Source organism: Argopecten irradians, chromosome 1 (genome assembly GCF_041381155.1).
Source record: "Argopecten irradians isolate NY chromosome 1, Ai_NY, whole genome shotgun sequence".
NCBI lineage: Eukaryota > Metazoa > Mollusca > Bivalvia > Pectinida > Pectinidae > Argopecten > Argopecten irradians.
Window position 1 is genome coordinate 35,974,289 of NC_091134.1, and position 25,160 is coordinate 35,999,448.

Consider the following 25,160-nt stretch of genomic DNA (forward strand, 5'->3'; position numbering starts at 1 on the left):
AAGGAGTTCAATTTGTACTTATGTGATGGATTGGTATTGATAGTAGTTAAAGTTCACATAATTGAAGACAATATACAAGTGTGAGTCGAATTATCATTTCAGATCTGTGCAACTAGATATTAGTGAAGTATTGTTGAGCCTTTTAGTTTTTATACTTAAAAATTACCATAATATTGAGTATTATACATGATATACACACATGAGATGCATCTCCCTTCTGGTTTAATGGATTTTGCTAGACTCTTTTCAAGACTAGATAAAATTATTTCTCCACTTTAAAAATCTTCCATTATCAAAAAATTGGCTCACTGTTAACAAATATTTTGTATAAACAAAGCAGAAAACATATATACCATATATCAATATTAGGGCATTAAAAACTTTTTGAAAAATTGACAATTCATCTTATTTGTCAATTTTCAAGTACGGATTAGGCTATATTTGTCTGCTTTCTAATAGATGATCTCCCTGAGATTATTGATCAACAGATTGGAGGCCCTTAAAATGTTGACATGATCCACATAAAATACAGGTAATTACCTCCTTAAATGTTGCATACAACTTTTCTACCACAGGTGCTGTTCCTACGAAACTCACATACGAGGGCTTCTGAAGCTGAAATTTAGCATCACAATATAATAAGGAAAAATTTTCAACTTACCATTGTCAAATTTTCATGTCTCTAGCCCTTATAAAAATCATGGATACAAGCAGTGATGGTAAATACTGAGGTATTATATGTGAAACAGTAACAGTTTTCACCCCACATTGTCAAGACTTTGAAGCCAACACCCCTATGCTGAACTCACAAACTTTCCAAACCAGAGCAATACTAGAATACATCAGAATTTAGAGCACTGTTCTGATTGTGATATACCAATACCAGCAATTCTATCAACTAGCTGAGCTAAAGAGTTTGTGTGATGGATACCATTGACTATCTCCTTTTTAATTATTCCCTCCATTTTTCACTTGAGAGCCACATACTTTACTGAAGTGTCAATACCAGCATCCATTGCAAGGTTAGCTGGGACCAGGTATCAAACACAGGTCTCTACCAAATCAGTCAAAGGAGCATATTTTGTCAGTTAAGTGACAAAGAACAAATACTTGGAAGTTAGAATCCCATATTTACTTTCCACATCTGTATCAGTTTTATATTACTTTGATCGTGATTGACACCATGTAGAATATAAGAGGAGGTCAACTTAATAAGAAATTGATACCATTTTGGAGTGTTTGCAATGAATTTAGATAACAAAGATTTATCAGTAGACCTAGAAGTTTAATCACAACACACATATGAACTTATAGCAGGATAGCAGGTTTTTTCAAATTTCTCCTTCTGGAGATTTTCTATTTGTTCACCACATATAAACCTTGTGATTTCATTAAGAAAAATACCCTTTCAATGATTTTTGGAGTATCGTTGAATTTCCATAGGAAAAAGATATCCTTTTCAATAAATTCAGAAAATATAGATATAATTACATTATGAAAATATATCTTTTCAATCAATTTAGAGTACAAGACAGTAATTTGATTGCAAAAAGATTTTCTTTCTATGAACTTAAGACACTTCACTGTAACTTGATTAGAAAATGACACTGTTTTTACTGGATTTATGGACCATGTATGCAGTTTAATGTATTTGAGGGTCATCAATTAGTATACATAAGGTAATAATTAATTATGGAATTCTAAGTACTGACCACATCAAAGGTCCTTAATTGTTGTACTACTTGAATTTTTTTAAAAATACCCTTTGGTGTTTGATATACATGTTTATTACAAGAAGAGGAATGGCGTGATGATAGCACCCTGAGGAACTCTATGTTAGCCAAAAAGAATAATGGAAAACACTGGTACAAGCAAAGACCATTCTGGTCATTTTTTGAGTGTGGACTATGGTCGGTAAGTTTGCCTTTAAAGAACTTTGTGGTTTCATTTGTTAATTAATACACATGTATATATAGTTTCAGTGGTTAATGGCATCCAAATTAATCTACAGTTAGTGATATGCACAGTAAAACCATTAGACTAAGCTGTAATATTTTGACTTCCAAATCACAAATTATTATATACCAAAGTATATGTACAATCGACCATAAAGCAGGCCTATATCCCTTATTCTGACACTAATTTCCCATAGACTAAAATCGGCACTCATATTCTTAATCAGCTGATAAATGTAATCCCATTACAATCACAGGCGGAGCATACTACCGACTGAAGTACATTAATTATGGGAGCATGTAGCGAAAAGTGAGGTCAACAAGTATTGTAGATTTACACAACTGTAAGATTTAATTCTTAAAGCATAATCACAGACTTATCCCAAGTCTCATAAAAATTATTAGTACATTGTACAGTGAACATGTACTTCAAGCACTGAATGAGCATGACCTGCATGCCAAAGTGTCACCTCATGCTTTCACATTTTAGTAGTAATTCAGTATGATGCCAGTAAGTAAGCAGTAGTTTATTGCAGCAGTATTGCAGAAAATAACTGTAAATTCATACAGAATTATTGCAGTAGGCTACAGTAGCTGAATTTTAAACGATTCTAAATACTGGGAAATGGTTAACATTACATTAGTTTATGCTAGATGTGATTACCTGAGAACGTTTTCTGTAAATGATGAAACATAACATTGGACTATCTAATTTCAATTAAACCAAAATCAAATTAAAGTATGTAGCTAAAGGTTTTTTGTATAACTGAGACCCTGCTCTGATTTCTGGAAACAAACAAATTAGGTCAAATTTTATGGTAAATGATTTCCTTATTTATAACTTACAGTATGTCAGAAATCTGACTGTTTTTTACTTCATTTTTGTTTTTGAGAAATTAGGGTAATGACTGTGATATTTAAGAAAAAAATGATTACCTTGATTTTCACAATGAACTGAACCTAGTAAAAAGATCAATAAATGAATAGTTTGGAAATGAAACTAACAAGTCTACAGATTTTTTTTTACAACTTTGTATAAAGTTTTTGTATCACCTTGACATCATTAACTTGTTATCGTTAACTTGTTTAATGTTTCTTGAAAACTTCAGTCTAGAAATTAAAAGATATACCAACCAAACAAAATATTTTATGTATTTTTAATACCAAAATCAATTAATGATAAACTTAATGACCTCATTGAACAGTGCACAAGTGCAAAAAAACTGTCATTATTTGGAGTGCAAAGTGTTCATAACACTAGATCCCTGCACATGTGCTTTAATTAAATTTTAAAATAGCATCTTTAAGTGCTCTATATATTACTCTAATGATAACAGATATTAGTTTCAATTAATAGAAGGGGAATCAACCTACATTTTACGCATTTTAACGTAAGATCAAATATGTACCTTATACCCCAAGCATTTTTTTCATTAAACATCTCCACTTGTCCATTGTTGATTTACAAACCTGTCTATAAAGACCACTAAGGGACAGAGGAAAATAATCTTTAAACACAGATTGAATTCTGTTGAAATTGGTCTTTTGGGACTCTAGAAAAGTGGTCATATAAAGCATTTGGTCTTTATATAGAGGCAGCCCAGAGGCAAGTTTTACTGGACTATATTATTTATTTATTTATCTTTTTTGTTCTTGTCTATTCCATCTTTAGTCTTTCAGTGGAGCTCATTGGTTCGATCAGTAATTAAATCATTTATAAATATGTTGATTTTTTGTGCGTGTGAGGTTTTTTTTTTAAATCTTTCTTTATCTTTTAAATATTCAGGGTCAATAGCATCCCCTTGCTGTACACCTTTAAATACATATCTGGAAAATGTTAGTTCAAAAATATTTTTTCTTTGACTTTTAGGTTTATTGACCAAAATTACCTAGCATGGTACATTTATTACATTTGATTAACAGTTGTATACTTTTTCTTTTTAATATGACAGGGAATTTATGGTATGAAGGGCTTTTGTCCTAAGGGTATCCCACATAAGTGTGATTTAGACATACAAATGTACAAATATTTTTTAAACTCTGCAACTTGATGCTCATATAATGAAACCCTAAAAGTATTGATGGAATATCACTGCAAAGGGCCATTAGAAATTAACGCTAGTTTTAAATTCAAATATCCTGAAAGTTCATGACATAGTCATGTACATATGATATATACATTTTCATTACCAAATTAAAAGAAATTGAAATCAACAACATCAGTACTGATCAAGACACTTTTTTTACTGAGAAGACATTGACCTATGTTATATTTGCATATTACATATAGCCTTCTTTTTATAGAGCACTTGATAGTGTATACTGTATCATCTTAATGTTATTATATCATTTAATACCTACCTTTTTTTTTTTTTATTTGAAGCATTAAGCATTACCAAAAATGTATATGAAGATGATCAATAATTTCTGTGACCTAGATTCCAGCAAAGATAATAACATTGATAGACTTACAACAATGACATATTGTTCAGGAATTTGATCACCACAATAAAATAGTTTTTGTATGACAATTAAAATCTGTCAACTTACTATCTACATACCAGAACGTTTAGATAATTGTATAAGAGAGCGACTTTCTTTCTATTTGTAGTGCAAATAGTACATTGTAACAACAGAACATCTCGATAAATATTACAGTGTTGATACAACCTATACAACCGAGGCCAAAACAAATGTAGATACGAGACACAATACAAATCGTCATGGGGTACCTGCCAGGATCACAGGGGTCAGTGAAGGAACAGAGGAGTCAAACAAGAGACAGGTTACTCTGGGTCAGACCAGGAACAGACAAAACCGAGGAATCCAACTGGGAATAGTCTCAGTCATCAGAATAAACTACGCAATTTACAGGATCTGCATAAATATGTAAAGTTAACCTCTGGCACCATACCACACACAATCACAAAATAAGTTTACTCAATAAATCAATTCTTTGTGAAACTTAGTAAACTTCATTATTATTGTAACATAATAACTCCTGTGAAAACCTGCGTTTAAAAGTCTACTGCTGACTGATATGTAAATACCCCTGGACAATCATCCTGTTGATCTCTGCCATACCTGTTCATTGTCATCACAAACTAACCCACCTGTTGAATCACTTCAACTTATTACCAGGTTACATGTGTTCACCATAAGATTTTTAATTCAATGGAGGCAATATCACTATTCTTTTCCTGTTGTTTTCATGTATAATGCAGCTATCAGATTAATTTATAGTTTTTCTTTTTATACTTCATTGAAAACACAGTCCTTAAATTGGTTATAATACTGGTTCTACAATATAGATCATGTCAAATCCATTTGGACTCATCTAGGTATGTTCAGATTGCAACAAGAGCCCAATGGCTTATCTCTTTACTTTACCAAAGTAAATTTAAATGAAGGTCAAGTTCATTGATTTTAACAAACTTGGAAGCCTTTCATACCAGCATGCCACAGGCTCAATACCTGATATCTAGGCATCTTTGTTACTGATGAGAAGTAAATGTTCAAAGTGTTCTTACCCTAGAACCTAGAGCAATATTCTTTACCTTTGACTTTGATGTAACATTTCCTTGCATTGGCTTTAGATGATACATGTACTGTACATATCAACTTAACATATCTAAAAACAAGATCCCAGAGGGATCTTGGCGCCCACCAAAGAATAAAGAATAATCTATGTCTGACAACAGAAAGAGGGATCATTTCCCTGCTTTTCAAACTTTTACTACATACTATATATGAAACTTGATCCTTTCAGTACTTTCTGAGATATGTAGCAGCAACAAACTTCAATTATCAAAATCCAAGATGGCTACCTGTCGATCATCTAACTGACTGATAAGTCCGAAAATGTACAAGACCCCTCGGGGGAACCTGCCCATGAAATTTGAGAAAGATCCCTTCAGTACTTTCTAAGAAATAGCGGAAACAAACTTTAACTATCAAAATGCAAGATGGCTGCCGGTCGGCCATCTTGTTGACGGATTGGTCCCAAAATGCATTATGCACAACTAGGGCCCTAGGGGAACCTACATATGAAATTTGAGAAAGATCCCTTCAGTACTTTCTGAGAAATAGCGGAAACAAACTTTAACTATTAAAATGCAAGATGGCCGACGGATTGGTCCCAAAATGCGATATGCACAACTAGGGCCCTAGGGGAACCTACAAGTGAAATTTGAGAAAGATTCCTTCAGTACTTTCTGAGATATAGCGGTAAAAAACTTTAAATATCAAAATCCAAGATGGCCATCTTGTTGACTGATTGGTCCCAAAATGCAATATGCACAACTAGGACCCTAGGGGAACCTACATGTGAAATTAAAAAAAGATCCCTCCAGTGATTTCTGAGAAATAGCGGTAACAAGAATTGTTAACGGACGGAATGACGGATGGACGACGGACCACGGACGAAAGGCGATTTGAATAGCCCACCATCTGATGATGGTGGTCTAAAAAAAATGAAAAGAATTAAGAAATATTATTAGAACCTGTAATCAAAGTAGACGCATGATCTATGTCACGATTTGTGCTTTCATATATGGCTAAATTATCCTAAAACCAGCAAGCTTTCATCAACAATCATGTAATACAGACACAAACATCTTTTAACTGAAGTCCTCAAAGGAGATTTTTCAAATCTGACTTCTTTAATCAAACAAGGAAATATTCCACTTCTTCACCAACAGGGCTAATTTAAAATAACTGTTTTGACTCATGATCATTGAATATAACAATAATAATCTCACATTACATTGAATTTCACAAGACAGAATATGCAAATGTGCACTATTTGTTTTCTTTCATTTGGTTTAGTTTATTTTGTTTCACATCTTATCTATAGCCAAGAACATTTAATGATATGGCAGAATAATCAAAGTTCTCCGAGAAAACAACCAACCTGCAGCAATGTACAAATGTACTAGCAACTTTTTCATGAGGATTCAAGTTCAAAACCATAAGAAATGGAGAGATAGTAGTAAAATGTTCAGACTCCTAAGCACTTGGAAATGACTTCATTCATTCCCTTCAGTAGAAGTCAAAAATCAAATTTGTAAGAAAAAATACCATTTGGGTAATTAATTTACAGTGTTTTAAAGAAGATAAATTGGACATTTTAGATATATACTGGGACATTCAAATACTAGTTCTCCAGAGGGAGAATATATATAAACATTAATTAGTATAAAGATCCTTTCCACAAATTATCGGCCTCTTGACCATCTTCAGGTACAAAAAAACACAAGAAAAGCTAGGTCAAATCCATCTTGAACATTCAAGATGGATTTCACCTAGCTTTCCTTGTGTTTCTATGTACCTGGAGATGGCCAAGAGGCCAAAAATTTGGGAAGGGATATCTATACTATTTAATGTTTAGATATATAGTTTGCCTTTTTGTAAAAATTATCAGTAATATGGAAGTTTCCAATGTTATTTGGGTTGTAGATGCAAATTATAATTCATCTTAAAATACTAATAATTAGTTCATGAAAGGTCATCTTGGTGATCAAACTACCAGCTACACTAATAGAGTAAAAATTACGTAGAAAAATCTTCCCATCTGCATCTTGGACCCTTTGAGTCAATGGTCAATTTCCCCATGCAATTCTAAAACTACCAAAAAGTTTCCAAAATCAGTATTGTTAGACAATGAAGAAGTGAATCTAAACGTAATCTTGGGTCATGCATGTTACTGTATCACTCTACTACTTATGTTAGGTTACTACCACGCAATGTGAAACAGATTACCGCAAGTGGGACGATGGGTGGGAGACGGTTGTGGTAGTTACATGGCGTATGGTCAATCTGCAGACTGAAGTAACTGTGGAACATACTTTCTGGCACAACCTCCCGCAGCCCTGCAGCAAAGGATATCAGGGAGGGCATAAAAACCATGTTAGATTGCATTACCGCCTCAACATTCCGGTCCTCGTTGACCGCCACTGACCGTGGCGTTGTCATCTGCGATCCGGTGATGGAGATATCCAGAGAAAGTTGGCGAGTTGGCTGGATCTGAGAATGGAGGCGTCCCGGGGTTCGCAGCTGTTTCATCATGTTAGCTTTCAAGGCGATAAAAATATTACTGAATTTTAAGTTATATAGGATGTTCCAAAGAAGAATACTCCACTCAGAATATATAGAACTTCAGCAGTTCCCTCCTCAAGTGATTCTCCCCTCGGATTTAATAGCACAATCTTGAAACATCACAGTAATATGTACCAGGTAAGTCTCGTTTGATCAAGACATTTCCATTTTTTATTCATAGCATAAAAATATCCAAGAATATATTTTTTCACACTTTACCTTTAAAAGTCTAATATCACATTGCCTTGCATTAAAACATTCACTATCAATTAGATAATGAAGAAATGTACATTTGAAGTACTTACAGTTTGTGTTTTAAGTCTTACACAGTTCAGTGATATATCAGCCCATCCATTACTTAAAATTTAATTGGTACATATCCAATGAAAAGTCCAGGTAAAATTTAATTGGTTCATATCCAATAAAATGATTGCTAGAACTTCTCCAACTGTTTTCATATATATGTAAATCGGTAGTTCTGAATCTCCAACACTCCAAAAACTTCACCTGTCCTTTCCCAACGCACACTGTTTGTTTTTGATTGAATTATTCAAGGTCCGTTGTGTGTTCAAGCCTTTATATACATATGTACCTATCCAAATGAAACTTATACTTTCAATTTTTTCCTTTCAAACACTCATTACAGATAGCAGTTGTGTGTTCATCCTATTGAAGAGTAGACCAGTCCAAAATGTCCCATGAAGGTGTGAGATTTGGTTACCAGGAGATGATGAAGGATGTCCCCTACAAGTTCCGCGATGGTACAATCTAAAGTGAGTGGCCATGTGCATTAAAAGTCTATTTGATCTGTATTAACTTTCTCTGGGATGTAGAAAGCTCTATCAAGTAATCTATGAACGAATTTCATAACAAAAGCACCAATAATCTCCCATCAAATGCCAAGATATCCTCCCCATGGGGTAAGTGATAGAACCTAAGGTCGTTTATCACCCCTACCCAGAAAGGATTGGAGACGTTATTGCAGCTGTCACTCAATATATTTCATGTGTTCCCACCCTCCCCTACCTGACAACACGTAACCTGGAACGACTCATCGAAAAAATCTCATGAATTTCGTCAACATGCGAACAATATCATGTCAAAGGGTTCAAAGAGATGTCGAAGAATAAACAATTGCAGCACAATCAACTCAATATTGAGAACTCCCTTATTTTATTTACCTGAGCTGAAAAGGCCTAATTTAAAGTATACATTTAATTTCCTTTTTCTTATTGCGGCTCTGTTTGTGTTTCAAGACAAAATGTTATTGTCACCTGTTGAGCAAACAAGCAGTGGGATTGAAGGAGTACATGTAACAACTGTTTAAGCCAGGCAGCTCAGCGGTCCTGCCATAAAATGTGTACCACCTGACATCTAAAAACCACTAATGAATGAACACAATCACATTATAGACCTAACACACAGCTTTATTACAAAATAGTTTTATGATGTCAAATTTTATTACTTCAAACTTTATAGATAAACTTATCGATTTTTTCAAGGAAATTTTAAGTGAAATGGCTTTTGATGTGTCTCAAGCATTAAAATGCAGCATTTAAACATTTATTTATCCAGAAAGTTTTAGGGCGCCTAGTTACCAAGTGTCTAAGTCAATATGATTTCTGTTCTATTAAACATTCAATGTTTTTACATATCTCTTAATCAATAACTATGAAAATTTATGAGTCGATTCATCTAGAAAGATTAATGGCAAATCTCCATACATTTAAAGTGATAATGGATATTGTCTTTTTTCAATGAAGAGGTAAATGGTATTAAACAAACCTTAAAACTAACTGATCCCTAGATTTAGATACTGCTTCAACTTTTCTTATTTAATATTTGGTAGACAAGTATACTTATTCCAATAACTTTATGTATGAACACATTTCTTGCTTGACAAGAGTAAATCCTTTATATTTTATACTGAGGGTAGATGAAATATGAAAGAAAGAGTGTTTTGTTATACAGTCGTGATATTATTAACAGAAAAATATTGAGTACAAGCACGGTTTAATAGTGGTTTGTAATAGAAGAGTTAAGTCTGCATGTACTGGTAGAGTGACTGATATAACCATAAGAGTTACAATTTTGAATTATTGAGTTCCAGTGACAGAAAGGAACGCTTTTCAGTACTCTCTAAATGTACTGTACTCATCTGCTTTTCTCATTGTTATAAAAAGTTCTTTCAAAGATTTCAGCATACCCATTAAATGTTGGTCATTATCATTTTTTTAACAATCATAATTAATCCTTCACTTCAACATACTACTTTACAAACCTTGCCTCTTGGTGTCTGCTGAAATCACTGATATATTTTAGAGTCAATATTTTTTCTGTCTTAATTGGCCTAAGTTGTGTTCAATTTATCAGAATTTAAGTTCTGATATACTCATTATGTTTCTTCATAACTAATTAAACAGCTCCACTATAAGTAAAATGACAAGCTACATGTATCCTCATATTAAGAAATTTTGAATCTTTAAATTCTGTCATATTAACTGAAATTTATTTTTATAATAATTTTCCAATAGAATATGAAGTTTTGATAGCCGAGTGGTTTAGGTACATGTTCCAACTTATTATACCAATACTAAAATACCTCAATTTTTGTGTTTTAGGTGTGAAACCCATGTGGTACTAACTGTAGATCAATGGTTTTTGTCCACATACTCAAGCTTTCGTCAATCTTATAATCTTGATTTTAACCTTAACAACTCTGGCTCTTACTTGAATTTTGACAAAACTCAAAAACAATAGTTTTTTTATGCCACAATGCAATCATCAATTCTTATGGTGTTGTGTGATTGTGTCCCTAAATATCGAAAAACAATTAAGAGAAATAAGAAGGTGAATATATTACTGGGGAGAAATGGTTTTGGAGAACAAGTCTTACTAAAGCTGACTGTGTGACAATGCTGTAGACTACTTCTTAATCTCTGTACAACTGTTTGTTTGTAATTTTGCTTCCATCACAGGTGCTCTGGTCTAGTTTTAAAATGTGTTGACTTTCTTAAATGGACCCTCATCTAGTTAAATTAAAATTCAAGTGAAAATCAAAGAGAGTCTGTGTACACTAATACACACTTGGCCTGGACTATAATTAACATTTGATGAGATGATACCACAAATATATTGGACCGTTTACCAATTACAGTCAGTCACTTGCCATAATGGTGGAAGTAAATAGGCTTTTCTTATCAACACCAAGAAACAGGTTAATGGCTTATTTAAAATAACAACTCTGAAAAACATTGAGTGGTTAATAGATATTTCTGTTATGGTTTATTGTATAACCTGGGGTCAGAGGTTACGAAATAAAGGGACCATGTCAGAGTCGTTTACAAGTAATAACCGGTAAATAAAGAAATAATTACATTAATCTAAGGACCATTCTTACTCCTTTTGCTGTATCATACCTATGCAATGTACACAGATTCACTGAGTGTAAACAAGTAGATTTATTATCTTGTATTTTAAAACAGTTATAAAACCTGTTAACAGTATTTGCTATAGTCAATACCCTTCCCCAATAAATGCTCCTCCATAGAGTTAAAAAACTTAAGTCTTTCCTTTATAAATGCCCCCTCTATAATCATATCCCCTAGCAAAGCCCCACCTTCCTCTATATCAAATAAAGTGCCTCCCTTAAATTTATAAAACATGTATTGCATTATAAGTGACTGTCCCTTTCAAATGCCCCCTCCTGTATAACTAACCCCAATAAGTGCCCCCCCCCCCTTTATAAGGAAAGTAAATCCCTAAATCCCCTATGAGTAACTTTCCCCTTTAAGTGTCACTTCAGTTTTTAGTGCCTTTCCCTTTTTAATGCTCTTTCCATAATAGCTAGCTAGCCCTCACCCTTCTCCCACCCAACTCTACCTTTTTAAGTTCCCCTTACTCTATAATATAGTACCCCCCGCCCAATATAATTTGTTCCCTCTTTAAGCATTCCATATAAGCTGTTCCTCAGAAAAGATTCCATTCCCTGTATTAACTAGGCCTTTCCCCACAAGCGACCCTCCCCCATAAGTGCCCATTGACCCTGTAAATGCTCTTCCTCTAAAAGAGCCCTTCATTTATAAGAGTTCCTCCCTTATAAGTGCCCCATACATATTAATGCTCCTCCCCTATATGATCCCCTACTCTTTAATGTCTTCCCCTTATACCAAGAAAGTTGTTCACCCTAAATAATTGCTAAAAGCAAAAATTAAAAAAAATAAAAAGATTTCCTCTTTATTTATTGACATTTTTCTTTTCATTTTTTCATATTTCAAAAATATTTAAAGTGATCATTTTATACTGGCAAGCAAAACAGACATTTATTTATGAATATAGTAATACTACCGGTCTGGTATTGTCATACTTATGTTTAGTATCTCGTGTCCAAGAATTTAAATCCTTACAGTATGTCAACTGTTATATCTTTCCATAATCAACACAATCGAAGTCCAGGAGTTTTCCAAACATTATTGTTTGAATTACAATAAAACAATTTTAATTGAAGCTTGCTTTTGTTATGAGTATAGAGAATATTCATCGCTGTTAATATCAACACCTTTTAAAGTGAGCAGTCGGGCAAGGATGCCTAAAGTCGGTAAAAATGGTGTGAATGTATCCAGTATAATTTCTTATGAAATAGAAAAATAAAATCTCTCGTCAAAATCTATCTGCGTACGTAGAAATTAATTTAAAGTATAGGAATCCTAAAACGTCCTCCCGGCTGACTATGTCCGTGGTTACATTTCCACGCAGCCTCGCTTTCAATGCTTTCAACTTTTCTTTATTTCAATGGTCAGAACTGGGAAATGTAAGCAGAACTTGACCATCGTATTAACATGTGAGAACTTTTGGAAGACCAATGAACGCATTTAGACTGATTTTCTTTGCCCGACTATTCACTTTAACTAAAATGCATTTTGTGTAAAAAGAACTTATCTAATGCATTTGCAGAAGGAAATATCACCATTACATTTTTATCCAGCACTCAGTAGATTACATCAAAACATAGTAGACTTTATAATAATGACGGCATTCAGAAAAGAAATGACAAAGCACACCTTTGATTTATATGTGTTAAAGTCATAAAATTGTAACAAAGATTTAAGGATATTATATCATACTAGCCTTGGATTTAAATGTACCTATAAAAGCAATTAAGCTATACTCTCAAGGATCACAACATCAATGGAACCTAACTGACAGATTTATAAACAAGATTATCACACCATTACTGTTAAAAATGACACCAAGGCCTTGTCAACATAGACAGTACATTATAGAACTGCCCATTTCATACAGCCTTGGTAGTAATTACAGATATTTAAAGTCAATATGGAAACCCACCCACACAGTTCAGGCATTTTAATCATCCAGTTAACAGGTCATTTATTACAATCTTTTAATATAACTTGTTCCAAATATAGCAAGATAATCTCATTGATCATGTTCCCATGTTTAATACTGGTCATACAGGACATACTGGTTATGTTTGTACGACCCATCACCTCAATTTAAATGTGAAGTCAAAAAAACTCTTTTTGTAGTCAAGAGATATCGAGCTTCTTGTAAGTTATTAGTTCAAAAGTGCACAAATAGAGAAATTCAAGCTTATGACCTGACGCCAATAAAATATCAGATTTATCTTACTAAACTGCAAGACATATTTTAGATGAGATTTCCTTAGGCTAACTAATAGCTGGTAGCTACTTCACTGAGCAGTCTAAAGCAGTCCTTTTACCATACATGCAAATCAGAGAATAATTCAAGATGAAGTATTTCTGTGCTAATGACACAACCAAAACAGTTCAGACATGTTCATTCTCTGACAACTGAAGTTTGACTTTATAACAAAGAAAAAAACAACCACATTTTGATGTAGATCTCGCCAGATCGCACCTCTGTATCAAACCATTACTGTCATATCCATGATTAAAGACTTTTTTTCTATAGTATAACAACTAATATGTCAGAAGTCTTACTGTGAATATAATTTAATGTTGCAACAGAGTTGATTGTTTTCTTAGTTTGTTTCAGGAATATCTATAATTGAAAAACTGAGGTTAATTAATTAAAGTGACAAACAGAAGACAATCAAAAGATTATGGAAAATACAATATTTCATTACAAAATTTTAGGAAATTAATCCTCAGATTGATATTAGATAATTAATTTCAGAAACTTGTAAAACAATTATGTATTATATGATTTTTATGATTGATGACATAATAGTATAAATGTGAATGTCATGTAAAATTGATACAAATGAAATACTTTTATTTTTGTATTTATGATGTTTAATTGTCTTTGTCTGTATTGTCTGCAAAAATGAAAATGATTTAAAAAAAAAAAAAAAAAATATTTTGAAAAAAAAAATAAAAAATAAATACGGGTACAGGTAATTTAACACCTTGATTCGCTGATTAAAGATAGATAGAATGCATATCTTTATGTCAACTTAAACTGATATTCGTATCTAGATTGGACTTAACAAACATTGGCGATTTCTTCCACGTGTTTCCATCAGGTACAGCGAATTTAAATATACATTGTCGGGGCCTAAGATTAAACATTTGGCCTTGCTGCTTTGTGTACGATATATCGGCATGAATAATTTATATTTATGGCTTAAAATGTTCATTACTTATCTGTCGTATGGTCATTATAATGATCTTTTATACAATCTTTATTCCAAACATCAAAACTGTTGCAATATTCAAAATATATCGCCATTTTTAGGGACCTCATTGCGTCGATTTGCCGACAAAAATCTTACTTTTACGTTCATAATTTGACGTGTTCGAACTATCCGAAATAGGATTGATTATAAAAAGTCAGTGTTCGAACTATCACTAGCTAAAAAATTACTGTTTTTCTGGAAAAAATTGTGTGTTCGAACTATCCAGCGGTTCGAATTAACCGGAGGTTTACCGTATATGGAATCAGTATTTAAAAATTGAAAACTTTGATAGTGGATAGATCTATCAGGATAAATGCATAAATACATATGTGCATGTATGTATAAGCAGCTAACAAATTAACCTTTGGAGGTCTAAGATAACGACAAATAGATTTAATGTTTTAACATATGTTACCTGATTTTCTGGAATCCATTTACTGAGAGCATCAACCCACACCAGGCGATCATCTGGCTTGTCCCCCTCACCATCGTCGCGCCCTTCTTCGTCCCCCAGTCCCCAGGCGCGGCCATGGTGTAGGACAGGGAGAGAGTACTGTTGTTGGGGTACCAGAGGCTGGGTGGGTGGTACACAGGCAGTTTTAGGACGATTGTCAGCCAATCCATAGGCTGCGGGATAAACTCTTGGGGAAACTTGTGTAGGATTGTATGATGACCTAGATGATAGGTGACCAGTATTTGTTCTGTGATGGCCCTACAATTACAAACACCGACACTAGAAATAAAGTAATGCTACAAGTGTATATTTCCTATTTTCCCAAAAATATTAATTACCTTATTTTTCAATGAATTTCAAGAGAAATCTTGCATTAAATGTTTTAAAAATTAAACAAATGAAAAATTATGTAGGAAGCTTTGAAATATTCAAGTGTATGGAATTTGATAACTGCAACTTACAAAAACATTTTATTGATATTTGTTTCTAATTTACAATTGGTTTCTTTTTAAATTACCTATATTTTATTTTATAGCTACAATTAATTTTAATAGCAGTTTTCTTCCTAAAGAATTGTATCCTTAACTAATCAAAATGATAGAATGATACAGCCGATATTTGATTCTACCTATGTCACAGACTGTGTGACTATGTGTGCCACAAATGTGTGGCCCATACGTACATGTAACTTGATATTGTCATTTTAAAGTTGTAACTGGAATATATTCTGATGATTGCATAGTGATAATTTGCTATATAGATTACTGGCAGCGACCAGTTCTTGCCAGGTACTAGTTTTCTCCATCGCATCTGTATCCGTATGATAACCAGCAAATTTATGTCAAAAAAGTCATTTTCTGATAGAAAACACTACCATGCCAATGCCCACCAAAAGTTATCTAAAAATTTGTGTGATAATACAAGTACAAATGCAATAGACAGAATGGGTACTCAGCGTGAACTGGTCTCCTACTAGAAGGCCTGGCCCCGATTTCTCCTACCAGTAGGCTTTCTGGCAAGCAACCAGTGTTACTTCCAGTAGACTAGTACTTTCCGAAAGATGAAAGTGACTGCAGTAAAAGATACTGTGCAGTGGCAAATCCGGATTTTAGTTAGTAAGGAAACACCCATTCTCAGTCATCCTCAAAATTGTATTTAAAAATCAGGTATCTATGTAGTATGTACACGTATTTTCAACATTTTCTCAATTTTTATTAATTCATAACTCCCCAACTCACTCTGTGTGTTTTGGATGATTTAGACGAACAAGAACTTTTACATTCATATAGCGTACGGAGATAATCCAGATAAGAGCTTGTACAAGATGACGACGGTAAGCTGAACGTATTTGTCCAATCAGGCGACTGGTAACCTGAGCTGCTTTCCGTTGGATCCGCGTCTTTCGACTCTTTTCCGTGAAAATGAACACTTATTTTTGGTGCCGAATTCCAATATTGGTACCGATATGGTGTAATCCTGTTGTCCGAATCATAGGACACTTCACACAAAGTCGTGGAAACAGGTGTAATTGCCATCTCATCGGTTATCTATTAAGATAACTCTACATAATATATTTTATACTTTCGTTTGTATCGCGACCGCCATTCAAGCACTGTAAGATATGACGTCACTTCCCGCTTACACAGCCTCAGTAGCACTATCCACGGAATGTACTTCACACACGTATCAGAACCAACATTAACTCTGGTCCACGGAACTCGCAATGCCAGAATGCTCATACTTTGGTTCAACTTTCCAAATATTTTTAATACGTCGTATAATCTGTTCACGTGAATATAGCCCATTATAATTCAGTTATGGAAACGTCTTATTCAATGACTTGGTCTACAGACAATATGCCTAATACATATAAATAAGTAAAAGTCAACGAAAAAAGAATTAGTATTTAAATGTCTTTTATTATTTTCTTTAATTGTTCGAACAAGGTATGTTTCTCAAGGATTTGACTCCAAATAGACTTTAGAGGATTTAGAATAAACACATTTATTCTTTCGCTATCTTGATCATAATTCGCTTCCCTAAGTTTAAGCTTACACCTTGGTCCATTGTGTTGTGACATAACGCTTTTACAAACAAACATGTTTGAAAAGTCTGTAGATAAGTATTTGATACATATGTAAATAGTTTCTCTATAATCGGATCGGCTTTTAACCTGGTCGAACTAGCGATCAAGGTTAACGAGACCTGGCAATTATACTTGTAAGAACATTTATAGGTCCAAATATTTAATAAACATGTAAACATATCTATTAAATGTTTGGACATATAGAATCTGCCTTATAAAAGTTTAACTTTTTCGCACAAAATGGGGATTCAGCCATGATGGAAGTCTGTATTCAAAGTAAGACAACTGTGAATTTGTATATTTGACATAATAGACATTTTTTCGATTTCTAAGTCAAGTGAAAATTAAATGCTATTCATCGTTTGTAAACTAAAATATGAAATATTTCCTGCGTCAATCATGTACATCTAATGCAAATGCGTCAAGGAGTTTATTCATGTCAAGTGTGTAATTGGAGACCATTACTGAAATTACTAAAACTACCGTGCATTCACACTCTGTTTCTCCTGCGATCGTCGCGTGATCCATGGATAATAGGGATTGTGCGTTGATTATACAAATATTTTAATATTAAGATGTAGATTATCAAATTGGTTCTTAATAACACAAAATAATTTTAGACGAGGAAAAAAAAGCAATTGGAACATTTATACAAAACTAGTTGACATTGCTGTTCAATTGTCAGCTGGGCACGCGACGTGAAATCGACGTTCGAAAGTTTGGTTGAAACCCCGTTTTAAATTCTCCAATTAATTTACATTATTTTATGTTAGTCTACGTTTAAAAATGATATGAATTGGTTGATTTGAAATTATGATATTTCATAAGTATTTAGAATACTGTACAATTTAATATATATATTGATAAAGCACGGTCCTAAGCTATCGGCAAAATCACTTGAGTTCAGTTTTCATAATTTATTTGATACTTTCATTCAGTTGTGTGCATTAACTATCTACCACTAGCCTTAGACGTGACTAGTTAGCGTTATAGTATGATGGACAAACAAACTCATACCAAAAAGTGTACCTGGATGTAGCTGCAATATTGCAGCTCAAAAGACTTTTAGATAGGAAATGGTGTCGTCTTTAGAGCTACAATTGGTGCCAATTACTGCTATTGGAGCGCAGTAATGATTATAAAAACAATTATAAAACGTTTGTTTGCATTTTATCGTACTTGTTTGATATCACTTACCTACTAGTCAATAAAACTGAACCACATACAATATCAAATTCTCATCGAGGCATTATTTTTTTAACATAATACATATGAAGGTCTTTCTGAAGGGATTTTATACGGCAAGTCCACATATTGTGAATTTGACATCCTGTGAGCGGAACGGTAGATATAAGAATGGTAGTTATGTTTTGCTTTTGACAAAAATATTATGCAAATGCATTTATACGCATAAAAAAATTGGGAACCTACTAAAAAGTATAGAAAACTGTGCCCGAGTAATTTTCGGAGGCAGTGCTCCACTATGACATATAGGGACCAATTCGTACCCGGCCGAAAGGTATGCCTATAGTAGGCCGGGTACATATTTATTCGTTCTAACCTGGATTAAGTACAGTCGAACATAGAAAATTGACCAAGGGGAGGTAAACCCGTTAAATTTATTTTAGAAAACACCGTAAAAGGCATAATTTATTAACTTTTTGGTGATGAGAAATCTTTTATTTCAGTTGAACGTTCTGATATCAACTAAATATCAATACATTGTATTTTTCTTGAGATTTGTTTAAAGTCTGATTGATATTCACTCTTAATGATGTAGTTAATTCCAATTTAATTTAAATTATTATATAATCTGTACAAGTTTGCTGAAACTGTTGAGTATAGGTATTGTTCGTGGGTAGATTAAAAATATTTCGAATAAGTTCTAGAATTTCGCGAGTGAGCTATTGATTAATATGCGAATATCGCAAGAGAGTAATTGAAGATCCTGGGTGAGTTTTAGCAAGATTTTCCAACAATATTAATTTCTAATATTGGCAAGGACAACATCACTAAAAATGAATATAAATCATACTTCTCTTCTCACCACAACTCACTCACGATACGCCACAACTCGCTCATGATATACGCCACAACTCGCTCACGATATACGCCACAACTCGCTCATGATATACGCCACAACTCGCTCACGATATACGCCACAACTCACTCACGATACGCCACAACTCACTCACGATACGCCACAACTCACTCACGATACGCCACAACTCACTCACAATACGCCACAACTCACTCACGATACGCCACAACTCACTCACAATACACAACAACTCACTCACGATACGCCACAACTCGCTCACGATACGCCATCACTCACTCACGATACGCCACAACTCACTTTATATGCCACCACTCACTCTCGATACGCCACAACTCACTCACGATAGCCACAACTCACTCACTATACCTCACAACTCACTCACGATACCCCACAACTCACTCACGATACGCCACAACTCACTCACGATACGCTCATGATACGCGTTCACTCACTCACGATACGCCACAACTCACTCTATATGCCCCCGCTCACTCACGATACGCCACAACTCACTCACGATACGCCACAACTCGCTCACGATACGCCATCATTCACTCACGATACGCCTCTTAAGTCGCTCACGATACGACATCACTCACTCACGATACGCCACAACTTGTTCACGATATACGCCATAACTCACGATACGCCACAACTCACTCACGATACGCCTCAACTCACTCACGATACGCCACAACTCACTAACGATACGCCACAACAATCTCACGATACGCTTCAATTCACTCACGATACGCCACAACTCACTCACAATACGCCACAACTCACTCACGATACGCAACAACTCACTCACTATACGCCACAACTCGCTCACGATACGCCACAACTCGCTCACGATACGCCACAACTCACTCACGATACGCCACAATTCACCTACGATACGCCACAGTTCACTCTATATGCCATAACTCACTCACGATACATCACAACTCACTCATGATTCGCCACAACTCGCTCACGATGCGCCATCATTCACTCACGTTACGCCACTTAAGTCGCTCACGATACGACATCACTCACTCACGATATGCCACCACTCTCTCACTAAATGCCACCACTCATTCACGGTGCGCCACATCTCGCTCACGAAACGCCATAATTCACAAACGATACGCCACAACGCGCCCACGATACGCCACTACTTACGATACGTCACATTTCACTAACGATACGCAACAACTCACTCACGATACGCCACAACTTACTCACGATACGCCTCAAATCCACTCACGATACGCCACAAATCACTCACGGTACGCCACAACTCGCTTGTTACTATACACCACAACTCACTCACGGTACGCGTACGCCACAACTCATTCACGATACGCCACCACTCACTCACGATACGCAACCACTCACTTACAATACGCCACAAATCACTCACGATACGCCACAACTCGCTCAAGATACGCCAAAACTTACTCAAGATACGCCACAACACTCTCACGATACGCTTCAATTCACTCACGATACGCCACAACTCACTTACAATACGCCACAACTCACTCACGATACGCCACAACTCGCTCAAGATAGCCAAAACTCACTCAAGATACGCCACCACACTCTCACGATACGCTTCAATTCACTCACGATACGCCACAACTCACCCACGATACGCCACAACTCGCTCACGATACGCCAGCACTCACTCACGATACGCCACAACTCACTCTATATGCCCCCACTCGCTCAAGATTCGCCACAACTCGCTCCCAATACGCCACAACTCACGATATCACACCACTCGCTCAAGATATCACTCCTCTCACAAACGATAGCACTCACAATAGCACACCACTCATCCACGATATCACACCACTTAAACATGTATCACACCACTTAACCCATGATAGCACACCACTCGCCAACGATAGCACACCACTCATCCATGATACGCCAAAATTTACAATATTCAAATGCGATATCCCACCATTTTCATTCGGCATCCCATCAATTTAATCGGCATATCTCACCTCTTACACTCGACACCACATCACTCACTCACGATATCCCACCAAGTATCGCCGATATTCAACGGCTGACTACCGATATCCCAACTCCCAAATAACCCAAAACTCATCCCTCGAGACCCGACCACTTATAAAGATACGCCACATCTCACGATACGCCACAATCCACTCACGATTCACCACAACTTACTCACGGTATCACACAACTCGCTCTCACACCGCTCACCCATGATATCACAACACTCGCCAACGATAGCACACCACTCATCAACGATACGTCAAATCTCACAATATTCAAATGCGATATCCCACCATTTTCATACCTCAACTCCCAAATAACCCACAACTCATCCTTCGAGACCCTTCCACTTTAAAAAAAAATACTCGCGATATTCCATCACTGACTCTCGATAATTCACTATACTACTCTCGGATTTACCACTACCGGAGATTTAAATAAAGATTTCGTTCATAACTAACTTGCCATTTCCCACCACTCACGCGAGATTATTTTTGAATAAAGATTCACTTTTGGAATTCCTTTTAGTAGATTTTATCCTTAAACATATGCCGCGATCTTGGTCAATACGTTTTGAACTCTGGGAGACATTGCATTTTTTCTGACGTTACATAGCCAAACACAGGGTGGCGTTCTAAGACCTTCATTCTTCGTTTAATTAAGCATGCATATTAATAATGCCATTGGTAGCTTTAAACCAACTTCATATGAAATCCAAATAAGGACATTTGATTCGGTAATGTGATTTTGTACCGCTCTGGTAGAATTTAAAAAAAAATCCATCGGCCATTATTCAATTCTACTTCAACAGAGGTCCATAACTGTAAGTTATTTTTCGTTAGCAGTTTCTCTATATATGAGAGTCGTACGGAAACGCAAAGGTAATATACATTTACATTTTTATTTACTATTAAACACATTTTAAAGTTTATTAAGATATTAACCTGTTTGTTAAAGATGGCTGTCTTAATCATTAGTGTAAATATTGATTCGTTTGCTGTATTTCGCAAGTTATCGCTGGTTACTGTAGTTTTATTAGATAAACTTATATAAACACATACATTGTTTCTGAAGATATATTTACCTGGTTATAGTGTAAATATTTACCGGGTTAATGTATATGATTTATCTGGTTACTGTAGGTAGTATTACATATCACTGATGATCACCTAACTGATTACTACATAGATAATTCACCTGTTTACTTCATACATTCATGTACGTTGTTTCGGTAGATACTTTTAGCTGGTTAATGTAAATATTTACCTGGTTAGTAATTACCTGGTTACTGTAACTAGTATTAACTGATTACTATAGATGATATACGTGGTTTTCGTATATTACATATTTACATTGTGCTGAATGGATTGTTTCTGTGGGATATGATATATTTAATATTAACCTGGTTATAAATATACATATAGATTCGTTACCTGGTTACTATAGATAACTGGTTATAGATTATTTACCTGACTAGTGTAGATATTTACTTGGTTAGTATCGATAATTTACCTGGTAAGTGTAGAATATTCTCTGTCTTGCCCTCAGAGTATAAAGATGATTGTTCCATGCTTCCACTGCCATATTGTTACCAGGCTACATCTAACGTCTGTGATGTCACACTACATTCCATTGACATTATAGAAATTTCGACATATTAAATTTGTGCAAAAAATGTTCAGAGTAATTCATTTTGAATGTCTTGTTTGTAAATTGAATATTGACTGGCATCGTTTTAGTAGGTGTGTCACACAACAGATAACACAGTAATTGAGTATAGCTCAATATAATCCTCAAAATTAGCACGCTGTTTAAATAGAGAAATACTTTAACTGCAAACATTTGTGGAGTTTCTCGACGAGACATTACCACAGACATGTATTTGTATATAATCCTTTTGTATGGTCCACATTCTAAATTCAATCTTATCTCCAACCTGTCGATTTCTCTGTCAATATTATACGATCACATGTTTTAATGCCGTCTTCTCAATCAAAACACTCTGATCCGCGAAACACTTTCAGGATAGGATTTTATTTTCGTTTCATTTACTTGTTTACTTTCCTGATTTGTGACAATTTGAAACAGACGGTTAACATGTGTAAGTAACGGTATGTGGACTCCGTAAGTAATGGGATTATGTCAGCTGGTATTCGTGGGACATTTCAACCAGATGTGGCCATACTTCAATTGCACCTTAAGGATCAACAATACTAATTAATATCCAAGGACAACACAGGACAATTTAGTCCAGTAAGAGGCCACTTAGTGCTGAGACAGGAACTTTAATTGACTGATTGATTGAATGTCTTTACGGTGTTCTCGTAATTTACGACAACATTTGATAAACGGCACAGTGGAGACACTAATGTAAATTATACTGATATGATAAGCGAAACCAAAATTGCAAAATATATAAAAAGGGAAATGGATAACAAAAGTATAATAAGACAGGCGTCTCATTGGAGTGAGCGTCAATGGAAATTTGGTGTCAAAAGTCGTGCAAATCTTTTGGTCAAAGACTCATAGTTGGGTCACAATCTCAACAAGGAGCCGCAAAGCTTGGCATTATCCCCCGCGCCCAGTTGTATTTTTTAATAAATTTCCATGGTAACAGAAAAAGTATTGAAAATGGAAGGTTCCCATTAGAAAAAGGCACAACTAGAGCACTAGCCTAACATGTACAGAAAGTTTCGTGTAGCCAAATTGAACGGTTTTTGAGTTATAGCCCGGAATAGAAAGGAAACTTTAATAATATGGTATTTTTGAATAAGTTTCCATGGTAACAGAAAAAGTATCGAAAATGAAAGGTTCCCATTAGCAAAAGGCACAACTAGAGCACTAGCCTAACATGTACAGAATGTTTCGTGTAGCCAAGTTGAACGGTTTTCGAGTTATAGCCCGGAATAGAAAGGAAACTTTAATAATATGGTATTTTTTAATAAGTTTCCATGGTAACAGAAAAAGTATTGAAAATGGAAGGTTCCCATTAGAAAAAGGCACAACTAGAGCACTAGCCTAACATGTACAGAAAGTTTCGTGTAGCCAAGTTGAACGGTTTTCGAGTTATAGCCCGGAATAGAAAGGAAACTTTAATAATATGGTATTTTTTAATAAGTTTCCATGGTAACAGAAAAAGTATTGAAAATGGAAGGTTCCCATTAGAAAAAGGCACAACTAGAGCACTAGCCTAACATGTACAGAAAGTTTCGTGTAGCCAAGTTGAACGGTTTTCGAGTTATAGCCCGGAATAGAAAGGAAACTTTAATAATATGGTATTTTTTGAATAAGTTTCCATGGTAACAGAAAAAGTATCGAAAATGAAAGGTTCCCATTAGCAAAAGGCACAACTAGAGCACTAGCCTAACATGTACAGAAAGTTTCGTGTAGCCAAGTTGAACGGTTTAGGAGTTATAGCCCGGAAACGATACTCGGACGGACGGACGCACGGACGCACGGACGCACGGACAGAGCCCAAATCAATATCCCCCGCAAACGCGTTTCGCGGGGGATAAAAATGGGTGGTGAAAGAGGTAACATTACAAACGTTCCCATGGAGATAACATGGTTTTGAGAGTGAGTGAATTTACATCTGGACCCAAAAGAGTGTCCATAGACAGTTTTAGAGGTCTTGAGGTCTAAATAAAAAAAAAATCGGTAAATATCATACTTTACGATGTTACGAATTTAGTCTGTTTTAGAAAGATATGAACCATGTCAAGTATATATTTATTTTCGATGCTTTGTAATGGAGGATAGTGCCGATGTTCAAACAATTGTAATTAGTAACTTCTCAGTCCCTCTTGACTATGATA

The 25,160-nt window shown here is 35.0% G+C and overlaps 1 protein-coding gene across 7 annotated transcripts in view; it reads right to left on the reverse strand.

Annotated features, from left to right (window-relative positions):
* Positions 1–23,437, reverse strand: part of LOC138325957 (caldesmon-like) — a 46,629-nt gene extending 23,192 nt beyond the window's left edge. For 2 of the 7 annotated variants that reach the window (XM_069271998.1, XM_069271988.1), the window contains exons 1-3: positions 16,423–16,910; positions 15,146–15,442; positions 541–615 (exon numbers count right to left, since the gene is read on the reverse strand). In XM_069271998.1, the coding sequence (XP_069128099.1) occupies positions 541–615; positions 15,146–15,442; positions 16,423–16,719 (669 nt within the window). In that variant the 5' untranslated portion in view covers positions 16,720–16,910. Of the gene's footprint in view, positions 1–540; positions 616–15,145; positions 15,443–16,422; positions 16,911–22,857 lie in introns of those variants that run through there. The other 5 variants (XM_069272013.1, XM_069272006.1, XM_069272021.1 and 2 more) reach the window with 4 other exon arrangements.
* Positions 23,438–25,160: the final 1,723 nt, after the last annotated feature.